Below are 21,704 nucleotides of genomic sequence, written 5' to 3'. Positions count from 1 at the left end.
TCTAAAGACTGAGTGAGTCAAATATCAAATCACAGAAAAACCCAATAATTTCACTAAAGATAATGGCAACAAAAAAACAACACACCCAAATTTGTGAGATGTGGCCAAAATAGTACTTAAGGGAAAATTTACACCTCTAAATGCTCACGCTAATAAAAGAGAGAAAGAATAAATCAACCCATTGGACATAGAGCAAAAAACAAACAACAACAATAACAAAAAACTAGATCTAGAGGCCCTATTTCCTTCTACTGTTTTGTTCCTTATTTTACCTGCTTATGCTAAAAGTTTTTGAATTTTGTTTCCCCTGAGACCTTTGGCAATTTCAGTCTTTTCTCCCTTATTTCCTCGATGAAATGACCATCCAGAAAACCAATAATGAGCATTCTACTCTCTTCCTGACTAAAAAGTTATGGATAAGAGATGCAGAATGAGGCAAACATTCCTAGACATGATCAATGTGTGGATTTTGCTTGGTTATTCTTATTTTTCACAAGGAGGGCTATTTATTGTTTGTTTTTGTTTTTGAATTCGGGAAGGAAAATGGGAGTTAGGGGAGAGTGATAATACTGTCCAAAAAGAAGAGAAAGGAAAGAGAATAATGAAAGTATGAAAAACATAAAGCAGAAAAAAGGAGGTTTGGAGAGAATGATAGACAAGAACAGTACAGATTCTAAAATAACACATTCAATTAATTATCCTTTTTTTAAAATGATGAGCTATTCTAATGCAGATTTATAGTTCTGTGTACAAGTTTCACTTTCTGTTTGTTTTAATATAGAAATGCATGTGGTGATTCATATTTGTCAATTTCAGAATAATAAAAATAACAAATACATTTCAAATGCTAGTGATGGAAATTAAGTATGAGAAAGGAATTAAAGGCCATAAACACTGGAAAACCAGAAAGAAAATTACCTGTTTGCTACCAACATGGTGGTTTATTTACAAAGCTCCATAAAACAAGCAAAGAAACTAATTGAGAAATTTAATAGCTTTATTAGCAGACTATAAAGTAAGTTCATACAGAATGTGGGCATTTCTGTATAACAAAAAGAAAATCCAGGAGGAGGTAATAGAAAGGGAGATCCCTTTCAAAGTTATTAGAATGTGCTCAAAATTGATGGGAATCAAGATGTTCCCAAGATTATGTAAATATGATTACAAAACACTCTCTAAATGAACAATTGGAGAAATATCCATGGTTGCTCTTGTTTGGAATCCATCAACATAATAGTAATGATGATGGTAGCTAAATTAATTTATAAATTTTAGTGTTATACCAATCTAATTACCAAGGAGATACTTTATAGAGCTAGACAAAATAATAATAATAACATTCATTTAGTGGATCAAAAAAGTTTAGAAAATCATGTTTTAAAATAGGAAGAAAAGAGAAATAGCATATCTACTCCTCAAATTATTTAAATATATGGTATTCATCAAAACTACTAAATATATACTGGTTAAAAGATGTTAAAAAGTAAATCAATGGAACAGACAAGAATAAAAAACAACCAATAAATCCAATAACATTTATTACTTAGGAATTTGAGAAAACCTGATTAGAAAATTGGAAATCAGGTTGGCTGAAATTAGGTTTAGGAAAATAATCATACACCATATACCACCATACTTCCAAAATGGATATACAACTTGAATATTAAAGGTGATACTATAAAAAATACATAAGAACTCAATTAACTTTCACAGCAAAGACTAAGGAGTGACTTCTTTACTAAATAAGGGATAGAACTGATTACAAAAATTAAAATAGATCACTTTAATTACATGAAATTAAAAAACTTTTCACAAACAAAATGTGACTAGAATAAGAAGACAAATATTCAACTGGGGAAATCTTCTTATAAAGTATATTTAATAAGTATCTGATTTGATATGACCAATTGGACCTTTGGCTTCACTGGTTTGGTGAGGTAAGGAAACCTCTCAATGAGATGGTTAACACCATCTCAGCCACTTCTAGTCTTAGAGGTATACCTGGAAGATTGAGAGATTAAATGATTTTCCCAAAGCTAGTATGTGTTAGAGGCAGGGCTTGAACCTAGGTCTTTCTGGTTTGGAAGCTAGCTCTCAGTCTACTACATCAAGCTGCCTCTTATAAGCCAATATCCAAGATACATAATCAACTAACCAAAAATTGTAAACCAAAAGTCATTCCTAATAGATAAGTGGTTTTGAAACAAATAGTTCTCAAAACAGTTGCAAACTATTAATAATTTGTTCATTTAACAGATTTGTTAAGCTTTGCATAGCATCTAGAGAGCTGGCCTTGAAGTGGGGAAGACATTCATTCAAATGTTTTATACTGGCTAATTGACCCTGGGAAAATCATTTAATTTTTCAGGGTTTTAAGCAATTTTCTAAGATTATCAGAGAAGGTGATCATTTATTTTGGTAGGAGTTTCCTCACCTGGAGAGTTTCTTATACCAATTAATCTAGATCCAGCCCCTATTCAATTCCTATCCAAATGGCTATTTGAAGATATGTTCCAAATTACTGATAAGAAAAAATTGAGTCAAAACCACTCAGATTCTACCTGTAACATAACCAGTTGGCAAAAAGGACAAAAGATGGGAAGAATCAATGTTGTCATGGAAAGACAGACACACAAATGCACTGTTGGTGGAGCTGTGAATTAATCCAACCAACAGGGGAAGAAAATTTGAAATTATTAGAAGAAAATGACTCTGAGACTCTACTTCCTGCACCCAGAATTGAAAAGAATATATGAAACAGACCAAAACCCCAAGACCATTTCTCAAGACCAGAGGGCCTAAAGTGAGAGAGGGAAAGTAGTCCTTCTCCACTCCCCAGCTTAGTGCATGGTGCCCATGCTTTGAGTGAATGAGATCTTCAACCCTTGGACATGGCTGGATAAAGAGAGAAACTGTCTCAATCTACAGTTTGAATGAAGCCACCATTTCTAGCTATGCTACCAATGGAAAGAAGATGCCCCCCCCCATATAAGGCAATATAGAAGGCCTTCTCCCAGAAGCCTGTCCCTGCTGTCTCCCACATGGGTGCTTCCATTTTAGGTGACCAGGATAGCATTCAGAGATGAGTTGAGCAAATGTACTTCCCTCCCATCTTTGTAGAGGTGGGAAGCTATGGGTAGAGAATGTTGTGTTTACTATCAGATATGCTTGATATGTTGGTTAATCTTCTTTCTTAGTCTTTGTTATTGTGAACGTAATGGTATATTACTGGAAACAAAATAGGTGACTAATGATTTGAGGAATAGCTAAACAAGTCGTGTTACATTAAGATTCAAATTCTGCCTTAGACATTTGCTAGCTGTGTGTCCCCGGATAAGTCACAGAACTCTTAGCCTCAATTTCCAGATCTGTATAATATAGATATTAAGAGCACCTACCTAACAAGTCAGAATTTAGAGACAGAAACTTTAGAGAATTAGGTTCAATTGGAATGAATCCCACCACTACCTTTTTCACTTCCTGATCTAGTATGTCTTACTAGCTCTTAATATGTGCTCCAATAACTGGTCTTTCTGATTATCTCAACCAAACCTGGACTGGGTTTTTAAAGTTTATACTCTTTATCTTCCCAACTAAAACACTACCACTTCTTCCCCAGGAAGATTACCTTATTCCTTAGCTCCCACTATGCTTTCCTGCGATATTCCGCCCCCCCCCCTCCAGCAATACACAGTAATCAATGGTTTGCTTAATCCATGGCACATATTGGGCCCAAATTAGATAAGACACCACAACGATCATTAGCCCTGCCCTTTGGATATTTTGGAGGTATCCAGCATATTTTGTCATTATGATGCTGTTCCCTTCTCATAAACCAGGGAAGCTTTGGAAATATAATATAGAGTGGTAAATAAAACACTGAATTTAGAGTTAAAAGACCTGAATTTTGAGTCCTAGCTTCCACTCTGTTCCTCATTCTATGTTTGACCTCGGGGAAGTCACATTTTGAGCCTCAGTTTCCTCATCTGTAAAATGGACATAATATTTGCACTACTTCAAAACAGGTTATTGTGAAGAAAGTTGTTTTTCACTGTAAAGCACTATATAAATGTGAGCTTATGTTTTATTATTATTATTACCACCATTATTTCCATTTATTCCTTGAGAGAGTACTAATTCTCATTCCATTTCCAACTTTAACTCCAACCTTAAGCCTAACTCTGGCCATTTACTCCTTTGAATAACACCTCCTTTCCCATGATGTAGATATAACTTAGATAACCCTCCCCTGATGAAGTCTATTTCTCCTATTCCCAGTCACATATCCAATGGGAGATCCAGTTCCTTAAGCAGTTCCCTGTGTAACTGGTGAAGGTGTACAGAGAAGGTGAGGCCAGGAAGTGGGGTAGCTATATTCTTACCTTAACTGTAGTGCCAACATCAGACCTAACCTTTTAAATATTACCTTCCTTTTGGGCTGAATCATACCCTCTTCCTGCTCACCATTTCCCTCATCTAACATTCATTTTCTCTCTTCTCATTTTTTTAATATTAAGAACAGATAATGTTGAAATATTTATGGGAACAGAACGAATAAATAGTAAATATGGGGAGTGGAAAAAAGTAAAGAAGATCATTATTCATTCCGGTTTTGATTTTTCAAATCTCGATAATGACATAAGCTTGGTCATGGTTCAGTCTCCAATAAAATTCAATACACAGAAAAAACCCATCTGCCTGACAAATAAGACTATGGATTGGAAAGAATGCTGGGTGCTAGGATGGGGATCTACAGGTAAGTTAATAGGCTGACACTGTTATCAAAGAATTTCCTTTTATCTTTGATGCTCACATAACTAAGGCAGGCAGGAAAATATAGTCAAGGGGATTCCAACAAAGAGGCTAAGATTGCCTCTGAGGTTCCTTCCAACTCAATCCTAGTCATAAAATTTTTTATAAAAGATGCACCAAACCCCCCAAAACAACAACAACAACAACAAAACCCCCATGGCCCTGGATTCAGGAGGACCTGAGTTCAAATCTGGCCTCAGACATTTGACACTTACTAGTTGTGTGACCCTGGGCAAGTCACTTAACCCTCATTGCCCTGCAAAAAACCAAAACCAAAGCCAAAACCAAAACCCAAAACAAAAAAAATGCAGAATGAATGAATGATTCTTTTTTGTTATTTGTTTGTTTGGGGTTTTTTGTGGTGCAATGGGGGTTAAGTGACTTGCCCAGGGTCACACAGCTGGTTAGTGTCAAGTGTCTGAGGATGGATTTGAACTCAGATCCTCCCAATTCCAGGGCCAGTGCTTTATCCACTGCTCCACCTAGCTGCCCCAAATGAATGATTCTTCACATATGGCACACACTATTCTGTATTCTCTACAGATAAAATGATGCAGACACAGCTTCTTCTCAGAATCCATAATTAAAAACCATGTCTAGGAAGCCACACACATAAGCAAATATCCTACAGACGACAAAGTCAAAGCAACATGTTTAGGCTTCAAAGTATGACCAAAGTATACATGTAGACAGGGGAGATTCATGGTGGGTGGTCAGGAAACAAGGGACATCCAAGTTCCCCCAGCTTAGGAAGTGTCTTCTACCTCTCTGTGCTCTCAGAACTTGCACAGACACTCAAGACTCTCTCTCTTCACTAACTTATAATATATATTTTAATAAATCTTTAAAAGCCTAAACTCTTGTTGAATTTATCAGTGATTTTAGCCAGTTTCCCCCTAAAACTGCGGGGGGGGGCAGATTAGAACCCACAATTTAGATTTTAAATAACACAGTAATGATGATGATGCTGAAGTAGAAGCATCTGAGTGATGAGTAGGGTGGGGCTGGCCCCCAGTGGAGTGTGATTTATGGTTAATAGTGGCCCTCGGCTGTTTCCTGTGGGTATGCTCCTATTCTAAGCAGTCTTGGTTGAAAAAATTATTCTCTTGTTTCTTATCTGAATGTGTGTATGTGTGTGTGAGAGAGAGACAGAGACAGAGACAGACAGACAGACAGAGAAAATCAAAGAATCAGTGATGATCATTCCTCTGAGTTTTAGGAGTATATGATTTTTACCTAAGAATGGTTCTCTGTTCCAGGCTCTTCTCTCTCTTCTAATATACCTGTCCTTTTGATTAGATGCTTTAAAGATGGACTATCCTCCCCTTCAAAAAGCCCGACTTTTTCTGTTGGAATGGGATAAATGCCACAAAATGCAGCCCCACCTCACTAAAAACATGATCTGTGCCTGGGAACCCAGAGGAAAACAGGATCGTTGCTTGGTAAAAAGAACTTAATGCTCAATAGATGGGCCACAAGCCACTTGGTGTCAACTATCTGGGGAGATGAATTCCTCCTTCTCGGGGTTTTATGGCTTTCTGATAATAGTGGACATGATGATAGGATCATAAATTTAGGTTTTAGAAGAGACTTTAGATGTCATCCACATCAACCCCCTCATTTTACAGAAAATGAAACTGAGGCACAGAGAGGCTAAAAGACTTGCCCAAGGTCATAACACTACTATAAATGGCAGAACTCTAATTGAAACCTAAGTCCTTGGAGTCCAAATTACCAAATGTTTCAAAGTTCTGCATCTCTAGCACCTGTTCATATGATCTGGCCTCTCCCAAACTGTGCGAATATTCCTTCTTTGCCCTTTTCCCTTTTAAGATAACTTTTTATAGCCTCTTTAATCATCTTTAGAATTTTTTATAAACCCTAGGTCATTCTGGACTTCACTGTTAATCAGTCAATCATTCATTCAATCAATCAATCAGCATTTATAAAGCACAGTAGGGATAAAAATACAAATAATGAAACAATCCCCACTTTTAAGGAGCTAACATTGCCACGGGGAGATAACAAGCACATATATAAGTATAAACAAAATTAAATACAAAGGAGGAAAGGTACTAGCAGATGGGATCAGAAAAGGATTCAGATAGAAAGTGATACTTAAGTTGCATAGTAAAGGAAAGAATGAGGTGGAGATGAGGAGGGACATTTCAGGCATGGGGAATGCACATAGATGGGAAATTGATTGCTATGTGCTTGCATGTTTGTATGTAATGTGTGTTTATATGTAAGAAAAGGCCAGTTTGGCTGGATCACAGAGTATAGGAAGGGGAGTAATGTCTAGTGAATCTTGAAAGATAGGTTGGGGGTCAGTTTGTGAAGGGTTTTAAAAATTAACCAGGAGGCAGCCAGGTGGCGCAGTGGATAGAGCACCAGTCCTGGATTTAGGAGGACCTGAGTTCAAATCTTGCCTCAGACACTTAAAACTTACTAGCTGTGTGACCCTGGGCAAGTCACTTAACCACAATTGCCTCACCAAAAAAAAGTTAACCAGAAAAATTCTGACTTTAACATAGAGGTATCAGGGAACCACTGGAGTTGGTTGAGCTGGAGAATGACATGATCTGATTTGTACTGAAGGACAATCATTTTAGCAGTTGTGTGTAGTATATACTCTGATGTGCAAAGAAATTTGATGCCAAAAGACAGAAGGCTATTGAAAGAATGTAGGTAAAAGTTGATGAGGGCCTGTTAGGTAGAGAAGAGTCAGATGTGAGAGGTTCTATGGTGGTTAAAATAGCAAGATTTGGAAAATGAGATATGTATATGTGGAGTGATATAGAGTGAGAAGTGAAGGATGATAGCAAAGTTATGAACTCAAGAGACTTGGAATAATGGCAGATATTAGCAGAAATAGGAAAGTTTGAAAGAGGTAAAAGTTTGTATAGAAAGATAATACTGCAAGAATTCATTTGTGTTTATCTCATTCTTTTATATCCATTTCTCAATTATCCAAATAGGATGTAACCTCTTTGAGAATAAGGACTATTTTACCTTTGTCTTGGTTTCCATCAAGGCTTACCAGAATTTGAGCATCTTGCACCCAGTAGGTGCTTAATAAATATTTGTTGAATGAATACATGAACCTTTTCCACTGTTAGCTATTTATTGGTGCATCCATTGGTGAAGCACCACTATTAACATGTTTCTATGAAATCATCTTTGCTCCCATTGGAATATACTATTACAATCAACTCTATGTTTTGCACAGTGTCTCACACGTAGTAGATACTTATTAATTGCTTATGGATTGATCGACCAAACTTCTACTACTTACTGTGGTTGTTCAGTCATTTTTCAGTCATGTCTAACTCTTCAGGATCCTATTTGGAGTTTCCTTGGCAAAGATACTGGACTAGTTTACCATTTCCTTGTGAGAGTCACACAGCCAATAAATGAGGCTGGATTTGAACTCAGGAAGATGAGTCTTTAAGAGTCCAGGCCTAGCACTCTACTCACTGTGCCACCTCTCATTCTATTCTTCTTCTAAGATGATTAAGACATAATGCCCAGGCCTCATCTAATTAGACTCCATGCCCCTTCTTTGATGATAGGGTTCAGAAGGAACACATACATCATTATCATCATAATTATCATCTCCCCATTTAAAAGTAGAAGCAGTTTACCCTTTTTAATTCGTTATCAATGTTCATCCATGTTTACTTTTGATGATTGTCTAAACTACTTGTTTAAACTTCAATGTTTCTATAACTCTACAGCTATATACACACACATATATGTGTATACATGCATATATGTGTATATGTACACATGTACATATGTATATAAATATATACATCTATGTATTTATTGATGTATCAATGTATGTATGTATGTATGTATGTATCTATCTATCCAGCTACAGTCTTTTCATCTGGAATGCTTTTGGAAGGTAGCTATTTCATTAAAGGTTCATTTCCCCCTCTGTTGGATTATAGTTAGTTTTGCTGAGCAAATAATTCTTGGCTATAAGCCTTTGCCTTTTGGAATATTGTATTCCAAGCTCTCTGCTAATTTAGATACTAAATCATGTATGACCCTGCCAGTGGTGTCTCAGTACTTGAATTCTTTCTTTTTGGCTGCTTGCTGTAATTTTCTTTGACCAGGAATCTCTGTATTTTGGCTATAATGATCCTGGGAATTTTCATTTTGGAGTTTCTTTCGGGATATGGCGAGATCTGGGCAGTGTTAAAATGTTTTGAAATATGATGTATAGGCTGGGTTGGTTTGTTTTTTGTTTTGGGGGGGTTTTTTTTGGTCCTGGTGTTTAGGTGGTTCATTGAGGCTTAAATATTTTTCTCCTTGATATGTTTTCCAGATCAGTTGCTTTTACTATGAGATATCTTATCTTTTCTCTTGTTGTTTTAGTATTTTAACTTTGTTTCAATATTTCTTGTAGTCTCATAAGGTCATTGGCTTTTCTATGGTCCTTTCTAATTTTCAGGGAGTTGTTGCATGGGCAAGGTTTTGTATTTCTCATGCCAAACTATTAATTCCTTTTCCAATTCTTTCATCTGTAGCTCTCATTTCTTTTCTAATATTTTTTCCTCTAGTGTTCTCATTTTATTGACAATAACATTTTAACTTCTTTTTAAGACTCTTGCTTAACTTCTTCCTGGAATTCTAGTTGAATTTGTGTCCACGCTATGGTTTTCTCTGTGGCTTTGCTTGTGGATATTTTGGAATCATTCTCTCCTTCTGGGATTGTGTCTTGAGAAGTCCTGTCATCATAATGAATTTTAATGGTGGATTTTTTGTTTATTCATTCTTCTAGGCTACTTTCTGACTTTAGACTTGATGTTAGGGCCAGGTTCTTTCAACTTCTGGATGGAAAGTCTGGGCTGGTCCTGTTGCTGCCTTCTTGGGGGAGGGGGCAATTGAGTATTGTGTTATTTCAGGATCTCAGAGATACTTTCAGCGTCTCCAGAATTGTCTAATACAGGTCAAAGTATGATAGTTGCACTTTGTGGTCTGAGACCTTCAAGTTCTTGATCTAGGTTTGAGTCTGAGTAATAGTAGATGCTATTAACCTCTATCAACTAGCTGAAGAACTTCTGATTACGACCTATGGAACTCTAGGATCCCCTTTGGTCTGAGATTCCTTCCCTGGTTATTCTAAAGGCTTCAGATTAGGCTAGAAATTGGAACTGAGTCCCTGCCCTGCCCCAGGGGTTGGACTCTTACTGCTGCTGTTTGCTTCTGACCTTGTCCCTCTCAGCCTATGGTCTGAAACCTCTCCCTACTCTGAATGCCACCTGTAGGCACAGGTGCTCTTCTGCAGTCCACTCTGGATCTATGGTTCCAAACTGGGTAGTGAATAACAAAGCTGCTAGTTGCCACTCATTCTCCTCAGGTACTTCAGTATTGGTTTTAGACCTCCTCTTCTGGTATATAGTCTCTGCCTGGACACTAGAGTGCTTTATATTACCACTCCTGACCAAAATCTATTCCTAGAGCCTTCTCTGTCTTCTGTTGCCAATCTGGGCTGGTAAAAAATGACTCACTGTGACTTTTTTTCTTGGATTTCCCCATCAGCATCCAGTCTATATTGCATTTTCTAGACCTGTTTCAGTCTAAATCACATTCAATCCATAGATTTAATCTATACAGACATATCTCAAGGACATTGCAGGTTCAGTTGCAGCCACTGCAATAAAGTGAATATTGCAATAAAACAAGTCACATGAATTTTTTTGTTTCCCAATATATATATATATATACATATATATATATATACATATATATATATATATATATAAGTTATGTTTATACTATAGTCTATTAAGTGTGCAAGATTATAACGTCTAAAAATGTACATACCTTAATTTAAAAGTACGTTGTTGCTAAAAAAAATGCTGATCATTATCTGAACCTTCAGTGAGTAATAATCTTTTTGCTGTGTAGAGGGTCTCATCTTGATGTTGATGGCTGCTGACTGATCAGGGTGGTAGTTGCTGAAGGTTGAGGTGGCTATGGCAATTTCTTAAAATAAGATAACAATGAAGCTTGCTGCATTCATTGATTCTTTCACTTAAGCACTTAGAGGACATTACAGGGTTATTGGCCTAATATCAATATTGTTTTTTCTCAGGGAATAGGGAGGCCTAAGGAGAGGGAGAGAGATGGGAGAACGGCAGGTCAGTGGAGCAGTCAGATCACATACAACATTTATCAATTATCAATTTATCAATGTCTTATAAGGTCCCAGTTCATCATGGTGCCTCAAAATAATTACAATAGTAACATCAAAGCTCACAGATCACAGATCATCAAAACAGTTTGAAATAAGTGTGAGAATTACCAAAATGTGACATAGAGACACAATGTGAGCACATGCTGTTGGAAAAATGGTGCCAATAGACCTGCTTGCCACAAACTTTCAATTTGGTTAAAAAAAAGTGCAGTATCTGTGAAGCACAATAAAACAAAGAACAATAAAATGAGGTATGCCTGTACTGCATTTTCCAGATCAGTTTGGAGGTGGGTTCTGTGTGTGTGTATATGGGGGGAGGGAAGGTGTCGAGAAGTTGTTGTTGTTCAGTTGTGTCTGACTCTTCATGACCCCATAGACCAGAGCTCACCAGGCCCTTCTATCCTCCACTATCTCTTGAAGTCTGTCCAAGTTCATGTTAATTGTTTCCATGATACTATCTATCCATCTCATCCTCTGCCATCTCTTTTCCTTTTTTTACCTTCCATCTTTCCCAATATCAGGGTCTTTTCCAATGAGTCCAGTCTTCTCATTATGTGGCCAAAGTATTTTAAGTTTCAGCTTCAGTATCTGGCCTCCCAATGAATTAATTTCTTTAAATATTTACTGATTTGATCTTCTTGCTGTCCAAGGGACTCTTAAAAAGTCTTCTCCAGCTATAAGTCAAAAGCGTCGGTTCTGTGGCACTCAGCCTTCCTTATGGTCTAACTCCCACAGTCATACACTGCTACTGGAAAAAACCATAGCTTTTACTATATATGGACCATTGTCAACAAGGTGATGCTGTCCAAATTTACCATAGCTTTCCTTCCAAGGAGCAAGTGTTTTAATTTGATGACTGCAGTCACTGTTTGAGGTGATCTTTGAGCTCAAAAACATAAAATCGGACACTGCTTCCATTTATCCGCCTATTTTCTAGGAAATTATGGAACTAGTTGCCAAGATCTTAGTTTTTTTTTAATATTAAGCTTTAAGTCAGCTTTTATACTCCTCTCTTTCACCTTCATCAAGAGGCTTCTTAATTCCTCCCATCAGAGTGGTATCATCTGCATGTCTGAGGCTGTGGCTATTTCTCTTGGCGACTTTAATTCCAGCTTTTGATTCATCCAACCTGGCATTTCCCAGGATGTAATATAAGTTAAATATAATATAAATTAAATAAATAAGGTGAAAATATACATCCTTGTTGTACTCCTTTTCCAATTTTAAACTAATCAGTTGTTCCATGTTCAGTCCTAACTGTCTCCTCTTGGCTCACATACAGGTCCCTCAGGAGACAAGTAAGATGATTTGATACTCCTATCTCTTTGAGGACTTGCCACATTTTGTTGTGATCCACACAAAGGCTTTAGTATAGTCAATGAAGCATAAGTAGATGTTTTCCTGGAGCTCCCTTGTTTGCTCCATAATCCAGCAAACGTTGGCAATTTGGTCTCTAGTTCTTCTGCCTCTGAAAATCAGCTGGCTTTTCTGGTAATTCTCAGTTCACATATTGCTGAAGCCTAGCATGCAGAATCTTAAGCATAACCTTGCTGACATGTGAAATGAGTATAATTGTCGGGTGATTTGAACATCCCTTATCATTGATCTTATTTAGGATTGGGATGTAAACTGCTCTTTTCCAATTGGCCACTCTTGTGTTTTCCAAATCTGCTGGCATGTTGAGTGCAGAACACTCTATTGCTTCCCACTACTGCTGACTGATGTTTTTCCCAAAATGTAGTACCCCAAACTGAAAACCATGATGCAGGTATGGTTTTATCAGGGCAGTGAAATATCATCATCCTAATCCTCATAGGTGGTACAGTGGATAGAACACCAGCCCTGGAGTCAGAAAGATATGAGTTCAAAACTGATCTTAGACACTTACTGTGTGATTCTGGGCAAGTCACTTAACCTCTGTTTGTCTCAGTTCCTCATCTTTAAAATGGATCACATTGGAGAAGGAAATAGCAAACCACTCCAGTATCTTTGCCAAGAAAAACCCATGAACAAAGTCCATGGGGTTCCTCAGAGTTGGACATGACTGAACAACAACAATCCTTACTCCATGACTCTTAATGCAACCTAAGATAGAATTTGCATTTTTTCTTCTGTGTCATACCATTAAATTATTTTCAGCTTGAAATCCACTATCTGCCCCCCACTTCAGTTTTTTCCATATGAACTGTTATTTAACCATGTTATTTCTGCAGTTTATTTTTAAACCCCAGGGTCAAGCCTTTACACTTGTTCTCATTATATTTCAAATTCTGGGAAGTAGCTCCCTAAACTAGTGCACTTTCTTCTAAAACTACCTTGTGTTAATTTTGTATGGATTATGTATGTACTTATATATATACTTATACATGTTATCTTCCCCATTAGAATGTAAGCTTCTTGAGGGCAGAAATTGCTTTACTTTTGTCTCTGTATTCCAAGTACTTAGCACAACACACAGTAATATTAAATAAATGCTAGTTGATGAATTGATGAATTGAATTTAAGAGTAACAATAATTTACATTTTTATAGTACTTTAATATTTTGCCAGGCCCTTTTATCACAAGAACCCTGTGAGGTCAATTAATAATAATAATAATGATAATAATAATAAATAGCACACATTTATAGATGCTTTAAAGTTTGCAAAGCACTTTACATTTTTTAATCTCATTATTCCTCACAACAACCCTGTTGTTAAAGAAATTGAAATTGAGAGGTTAAGTTACTTCTGAGGGGTCCCAAAATGAATAAGTATCTTAGGCAGGATTTGAATTGGGTTCTTCCTAACTCCAAGTTCCATGGTATAGCCATTGTGCCCCCTAGCTAGTACAATTACACTATCAGACCCATTTTAAATGAAGAAAGGGAATGAAAGGATTTTCTCAGAACTACATTGCTAATAAGTGACTTGGTCTTAATCCAGGCTTTTTGATTCCTTTTTTTTTTTTTTTTTTTTGCGGGGCAATGAGGGTTAAGTGACTTGCCCAGGGTCACACAGCTAGTAAGTGTCAAGTGTCTGAGGCCAGATTTGAATTCAGGTCCTCCTGAATCCAAGGCCAGTGCTTTATCCACTGTGCCACCTAGCTGCCCTTGATTTCATTTCTAATGGTCTTTTTACCATACCAAAGCAGTCAAGTTTGGAAAGATGTGGTTTATAGAGCATAATAAAATGTTTTCACTCCTAAACTGTCTTCTTTTCTCCTTTAGGGGGACGTTGGGGGGCCTCTGATATGCAGTGCCAAAAATCAACGCAATATATGGCACCAGGTGGGCATTATCAGCTGGGGACAAGGCTGTGGCCAAAAAGAGACGCCTAGTATGTACACATCAGTGTCCAGATATTTGGATTGGATTATTAGAGAGACCCGAAAGACTGGCCAACCCTTTGAACTCTTAACAGCCTCTGGTTATAGTCTGCACACTCCGATGTATTTTATGTTATTGTTTTTGTTAGTCTCTCATCTAACTCTCAAGTCACTTGTTGCATGATAATTCAATAAAATATCCACTGTGTGTTAAATTGTATGTATAATATGTCATTGGGGGTCACTTGGGGTTTCATACTGAGAACTGAGGTTCTCAGCTTAGAAGATCTTAAGATTTAGTTTGGGTTTTTTTTGTCTTTGTGCTCTTAGCATTGTGCCTGGTGCATAATAAGCACTTAATAGATGCTTATTGATGACTTGATTATGGTGGGATGCTTTTGACAGATAACCGTGAGGTCACTGGTTTGGAGGAATCATGGAGAAAGGAAGGGTGGGAAGACACCAAAGCAAAATAAACTGTACTTTTCAACTTTCCCTATGTCCCCGACTTTTGTGGCAAAGAAGTTGTTAGTTTTTATAATATATAAAAGGATGAAGGGAAGAGGAAAAAGGGAAAAAGGAAATTTGAGTAGCACAATTGTACTTTTCTATCACATTTCCTAAAGCACCTGTTGCAAAGCTTCTCCTCTCTCAGCTAGCACCCTATCATCTCTCCTGTCCCCTACCATATCACTAGAGAGTGACCATACCTCATACTTTCCTGGAATAATTAGAGTCCCACTCCATCCCTAGTTCTCTAATGTCACCTATTGCATATCTCAATACCTCTAAACACCTCCACCTGTCATCTCTACCATTGCTACTAGACTGCAGGGAGCCTAGTTCTTCGTAAAGCTAATCCTTTTACCCCAGCCCTTAGTTCTATCCTCTTTTGTTTCCTCTGGGAGCTTTCCCTGATGGCAATTATTTCCTCATTTTCTCTTTTCAGTCTTGATTTCTGTAAGCACTGAAAAGCTGCTTAAAATATATCCAGTACTTCCTTCATCCTCTCCCCCCACCAAAAAAATTGCACTCGGCTCTGCCAGACCATAAAGCTATCATCCAATATTTATTCTTAATTTCAATGCCAAGTCAATAGAATTTTCAGACATGTTCCTAGAAAAATCTCATTGCCTTAAAGAATCACAGAATATGAGAGTTGGAAGTAACTTTTGCCACTATCTAGCTCAATGTAGATGTGAGAGGAATCCTCACTATAACATACTTGACAAATAGTTGTCTGGCTCCTGCATGAAGGTATCCAATAGAGAAAACTCACTACCTTTTGGGACAACCTAGCTCCACTTCTAGCCTACTGGAATACCTAGGAAGGCAAGAAATTGACATCAACTCTAGATTGATTTCTTAGCAACTTCTACAAATTTACTCCTGGTTCTGTCTTTTGAGACCAAAAAAGCCCAAATTCTAATCCATTCTAAACAAAGCTTGAGTTTTCCCTTTTCCGGGTTAAACATGCACAGTTCCTTCATTTGACATTGATTCAAGACCCTTTACCATTCTTGTTGACCTACTCAGGATACTCTCAAGCTTATTAATATCCTTTTTAAATAATGATTCCCATAACTGAGCAAAGAACTGTTGTTGTTGAGTCATTCAGTCAAGTCCAACTTTTTGTTACCATAGCTGTCCATGGGGTTTTCTGGGCAAAGATACTGGAGTGGTTTACCATTTCCTTTTCCAGTGGATCTAATGCATCCTTCTGTCAGGTAATAAGAGGTTAAGTGACTTTCCCAGGGTCACACAGCTAGGAAGTCTCTGAGACTGGATTTGAACTCGTCTTCCTGACTCCAGGCCTAGTGCTTTATCTACTGAGCTGCCATCCTACTGAGTCCAGTACTACAGATGAGCAAATTAGGCACCATCACCTCCATATTCCTGGAGGTAATGCATCTCAATGTAGTCCAAGATTGCATTAGTATTTTTGGCTACTACATCACTCTGCTGATTAAGCGAACTTTATTTCAGAACTATGGCCTAACTCTGCCTCCTTCAACTTAGTCTTAGGAAGTTCATTTTTGTTCCCAGAGACAAAACTTTACATACTTCCCTACTGAATTTTATCTTAATGGATTCAGCCCAATGCTATTGCCTGTCAAGATCCTGGAGGACCTTGAGTGTCGTGTGGACACATTAGCTGTATCTCCCAACTCTGTGTCATGTGCAGATCTGATTCCATGCCATCTATCTCTTTATCTAAGCCCTTGATAAAAATGGTAACTGGCACAGTGCCAAACACAGGTCCCTGGGGCACTCTAGTGAAACCCTTCACACGATGATGTCAGACCATTAATAACTACTCTGAATTCGGCCAACCAACCATTCAGAATCTCTCTGATTATGTTGCTTTCTAATTCAGATCTATCTTCTCCACAAAAACAGTATGAGATACTTTATCAAAAGCTTTGCTAAAATCTAGGTAAGTCACATCTAAGGCATTCCCTCATCTGCTAGTTTAATAATCTTTTCCCAAAAAGTGAAAGTTAATCTGGCATGACCTATTCACCATGCAGGTTTTGTATATTCGATATTTATATTCTAGAGGTTCTTTCTAGAGTCCTTTAGAGCAGTGGTATCAAACTCAAAAAGAAAATGGGGTCAGCTAATCCAGACAGAAGGATCCTTGCAACATGTATATGTATGTGTATATGTATATGTATGTGTATGTGTATGTGTATGTGTATGTGTATGTGTATGTGTATGTGTATGTGTATATGTACATTTTGTAGACAAAATACAGGCAAAATAAAAACTGGGAAGCCTTGCTTTCTTTCTGTTGTTAGTTATCATCCCATCCACTATAAGTAAAGATCCTCATCTTTCTTTGACCTTTTCCCTCCCTCAATATAGCTGTTTTAAAAGCCCTTTTTATTGTCTTTAGCTTCCCTCACCAGCTTTGGCTCATCCTTTACTGTTCCTGACATTTTTATACTACAGTGCCAGATTCGTATTCATCTTCTGTTATCTGGCCTTACTCACTTCCATCTTCTCTAGACTTATTTTTAAAATCAGAGTTGGCAAAGGATATGAATAGGCAGTTTTCAGAAGAAGAAATCAAAGCTATCAATAGTCACATACAATGCTCAAAATAATTACTGATTAGAGAAATGCAAATTTAAAACAATTCTAGGATACAACCTCACACCTATTAGATTGCCTAAGTTGACAAAAACAGAAAATTACAAATGGTGTAGGGAATGGGGGAAAACTGGGATACTAATGCACTATTGGTAGAATTGTAAACTGATCCAACCATTCTGGAGAATAATTTGGAACTTTGCCCAAAGGGCTATAAAACTTGCATGCTCTCTAAGCTTGGTTATCATAATTTCACAGTATTCACAGTTTTGATTATTTGTTATTGTTCCTATTGAAATTGTTGTGGTCACTGTGAACATAATGCTTTCCTGGTTCTGCTTATTTCAATTTGTAGCACTTCATATGAGACTTTCCATGCTTCTGTGTATTCATCATATTCATCCCTGATTTTAGCACTCTAATAGTTTATTATATTTATTATGTGCCACAATTTTTTTAGCCATTCCCCAATTAATGGTCATCTACTCTGTTAAAAAGGGAGAAGGTGGGGGGGCAGCTAGGTGTCACAGTGGATAGAGCACTGGCCCTGGATTTAGGAGGACCTGAGTTCAAATACAGCCTCAGACACTTAACACTAGCTGTGTGACCCTGGGCAAGTCACTTAACCCCAATTGTCTCACAAAAAAGGGAGGGGCAGCTAGGTGGCACAGTGGATAGAGCACTGGCCCTGGAGTCAGGAGTACTTGAGTTCAAATCCGGCCTCAGACACTTAACACTTACTAGCTGTGTGACCCCTGGGCAAGTCACTTAACCCCAATTGCCTCACTAAAAAAACAAAAACAAAAAAACAAAAAAAAAAAGGGAGAAGAAAAGTTAAGCTGTACTGGGAGAACACAGATTACTCAATGACAGGATGGGACCAATGTGTAAAAGGGATGGGACAATGATAATCTATAATGTTGGGAAGGCAAAGGTGTTCAGATTTTAGTTTACATCTCTTTTCTCTGTTGAAGGAGAATAATCTTTGGACTGCAAATAGCAAAATAAAATTAGTTAACAGGAAATTGCTATTTAAATAAAAAAAACTTGCATGCTCTTTGATGCAGTGATATCTCTACTAGGTCTATATTCCAAATGGATCAAAGAAAAAGGAAAAAAGACCTATTTATACAAAAATTATTTATAGCTGTTCTTTTGCAGAGAACTGGAAATCAAAGGGATGCCCATAATTTGGGCTGAACAAGTTGTGGTATATGATGGAATACTATAGTGCTGTGAGAAATGATGAACAAGATGGTTTCACCTGGGAAAAATTTTACAAACTGATACAAAGTGAAGTGACTAGAACCAGGAGAACGTTGTACACAGTAACCAGCAATATTGTCTAGACAACATTTTTTTGTTATTGTTTGGTGAGGCAATTGGGGTTAAGTGGCTTGCCCAGGGTCACACAGCTAGTAAGTGTTAACTGTCTGAGGCCAGATTTGAACTCAAGTCCTCCTGACTCCACTGCGCCACCTAGCTGCCCCATAACCAGCAATATTGTAAGGATGATCAGCTGTGAAAGACTTAGCTACTCTGATCAAGACAATGATCCAAGACAATTCCAAATGACCTATGATGAAAAATGCCATCCACCTCCAGAGAGAGAACTGATGAAATGAGTGCAGATGGAAGCATACTTTTTTTAAACTTTATTTTGTTTTCTTTTGCAACATGGCTAATATGGCAATATATTTTGCATGACTTCACATATATAATTGATATCATATTGCTTGCCTTCTCAAAGAGTGGGGAAAAGCAGGAGGGAGGGAGAAACTCTAGAACTCACATTTTTTTTTTGTGGGCAATGAGGGTTAAGTGACTTGCCCAGGGTCACACAGCTAGTGTCAAGTGTCTGAGGTTGGATTTGAACTCAGGTGCTCCTGAATCCAGAGCTGGTGCTTTATCCACTGCACCACCTAGCTGCTCCCCAAACTCAAAAATTTTTAAAAAATGAATGTTAAAATCATTTATATGTAATTGGTAAATATTTAATAAAAATATAAATATATTAAAACAAATAAAGTCTGAGTTGGTTAGTGAGTTCCCTGAGTATCAACATATGTCTCCTCAGACAAATCACATTCTTTCCTCCCCCCCATTGGAATTGTTTTCTTTTGTGTCTAAAGAAATTCATTCATGAGCAATCTTCCCCATAGCATTTTTTTTTTTTAGTGAGGCAACCGGGGTTAAGTGACTTGCCCAAGGTCACACAGCCAGTAAGTGTTAAGTGTCTGAGGCCGGACCTGAACTCAGGACCTCCTGACTCCAGGGCTGGTGCTCCATCCACTGCACCACCTAGCTGCCCCCCCCATAGCATTTTGATCCATGTTTTCTATTTAACTTTCCTCTGAACCCTTTGAGCTGCTTTCCCAAAATCCAGAACACACAGTCTATACCCATGTAAGGCATTACCAGTTAATGCATTGCCCTTACATATGAAGCATTTTAGTATTGGGTCAAAAAGTATGCATAGTATAGTGGATTTTTGTGCATGATTCCCAATTAATTTCCAGAATGGCTGGACCAATTCATAGCTCCACTCTTAGCGCCCTAATGTTCTTAGTCTCCCCCCTCCTGATAATTATGCTTTTTTGGTCATCTTTGCCAATTTGATAGGTGTGAGATGGAACGATAGAGTTGTTCAATTTGCATTTCTCTTACTATTCATGATTTGAAGCATTTTCACATGGTTGTTGATAGCTCACATTTGTTCATTTGAAAGCTGCCTTTTCATTTCCTTTGCCTATTTAATTACTGGGAAATGGATCATGGTTTTTATATATTTGTTTCAATTCCTTACATTTTTTGGATAAAAGGCCTTTATTGGAGAAATTTGCTGCAAGGATTTCCCCAATTAATGATTTCACTTTTAATTTTAACTGCATTGATTTTGTTTGTGTGAAAGCTTTTAAATTTTATGTGATAAAATTATTCATTATGATCTCTATTCTTTTTGTTTGTTTGTTTTTGAAGGGCAATGGGGGTTAAGTGACTTGCCTGAGGTCAGATTTGAACTCAGGTCCTCCTGAATCCTGGGCTGGTGCTTTATCCACTGTGCCACTTAGAAGCTCCTCTATTCTTTTTTTTTTTTTGACTGAGAAAATGTATCACCTTCCCGTCTGATGTGTTTATGATATGATCTAGATCTTGCTTCCTATCTAGGTCCTGTGTCCATTTGGAACTTATTGTGGCATATAGTGTGAGGTGTTGGTCCAAATCCAATCTCTGCCAGCCTACTTTCCAATTTTCTCAGTTTTGCTGGACAATGAGTCCTTATGTCAATTGTTGGTGTCCTTGGGTTTATAAAACACCATGCTATTATAATCAATTACTCCTCAGTCTTGTTTACCTAATTGGTTCCATTGACCAATCTGTCCATTTTTAAACCACTACCAATAGTTTTCATAACTATTTCTCTAGTCTGAGGTCTAGTACTGCTAACCTCTTTCCCTTCCTGATCACACAAGTTTCAGTCCTTTCAGTCCTCCTGAATGGCCCCCTGTATGGGCTGCCCATGAATGAAGTGCCATATCCCTGAGCAGCAGGGTTGTCTTTGGCCCTCTTGGAAAACATTGAAGTATGTATGTACTGTTCAGAGTGCAGCTCTCTTTATCACTTTGTACAGTGACGAGAGAGAGAGAGAGAGAGAGAGAGAGAGAGAGAGAGAGAGAGAGAGAGAGGGAGAGAGAGAGAGAGAAAGATGGCTGTTATTTTTCTCTTTTTTTTAGCTAGTTATGTTCCTATTAGGCCAGGTCTAAGAACCCCCTGGCATCAGGGCCCACTTCAGGCTGATTTCAGACTACTTTTTGGTGTATCTCCAACCAGAGTTCCTATGCTATTCTGGTCATCTTTTTGTGCAGTCCAGGGCTGGAAGAGGAGCTTCCTAGTATTTGATTTCATCTATCATTGCTTGATCTGGTACCATTTTAAATCTTTATCAAAGAATTTCACTAGGGAGCTGGTTTTGGCTTTTCACACGACTTTCTTGGAAATTTATCTCCTTTTTTCCCATTTATATGACCCCTTCCTTAGTTCTGACCATCCAGCACTGCCTCTCATCTGCCTTTTTTTTTTTGCAGGGCAATGAGGGTTAAGTGACTTGCCCAGGGTCACACAGCTAGTAAGTGTCAAGTGTCTGAGGCCAGATTTGAACTCTGGTCCTCCTGAATCCAAGGCCAGTGCTTTATCCACTGTGCCACCTAGCTGCCCCCCTGACCTTTTGAAATACCTTCTGAGAGGCCTCATACTTTCAGCCTCTCCATTCTACAGTCT

The 21,704-nt window shown here is 37.8% G+C and overlaps 1 protein-coding gene across 1 annotated transcript in view; it reads left to right on the top strand.

Annotated features, from left to right (window-relative positions):
* The window catches only part of PRSS55 (serine protease 55), a 57,821-nt gene extending 43,307 nt beyond the window's left edge, over positions 1–14,514 (top strand). The window contains exons 7-9 of the mRNA XM_043981075.1: positions 4,550–4,756; positions 6,112–6,254; positions 14,233–14,514. Of these exons, the coding sequence (XP_043837010.1) occupies positions 4,550–4,756; positions 6,112–6,254; positions 14,233–14,514 (632 nt within the window). The remainder of the gene's footprint in view (positions 1–4,549; positions 4,757–6,111; positions 6,255–14,232) is intronic.
* Positions 14,515–21,704: the final 7,190 nt, after the last annotated feature.

Source organism: Dromiciops gliroides, chromosome 2 (genome assembly GCF_019393635.1).
Source record: "Dromiciops gliroides isolate mDroGli1 chromosome 2, mDroGli1.pri, whole genome shotgun sequence".
In the NCBI taxonomy this organism is placed as follows: Eukaryota; Metazoa; Chordata; class Mammalia; order Microbiotheria; family Microbiotheriidae; genus Dromiciops; species Dromiciops gliroides.
This window is presented reverse-complemented; position numbering and strand designations above follow the sequence as displayed.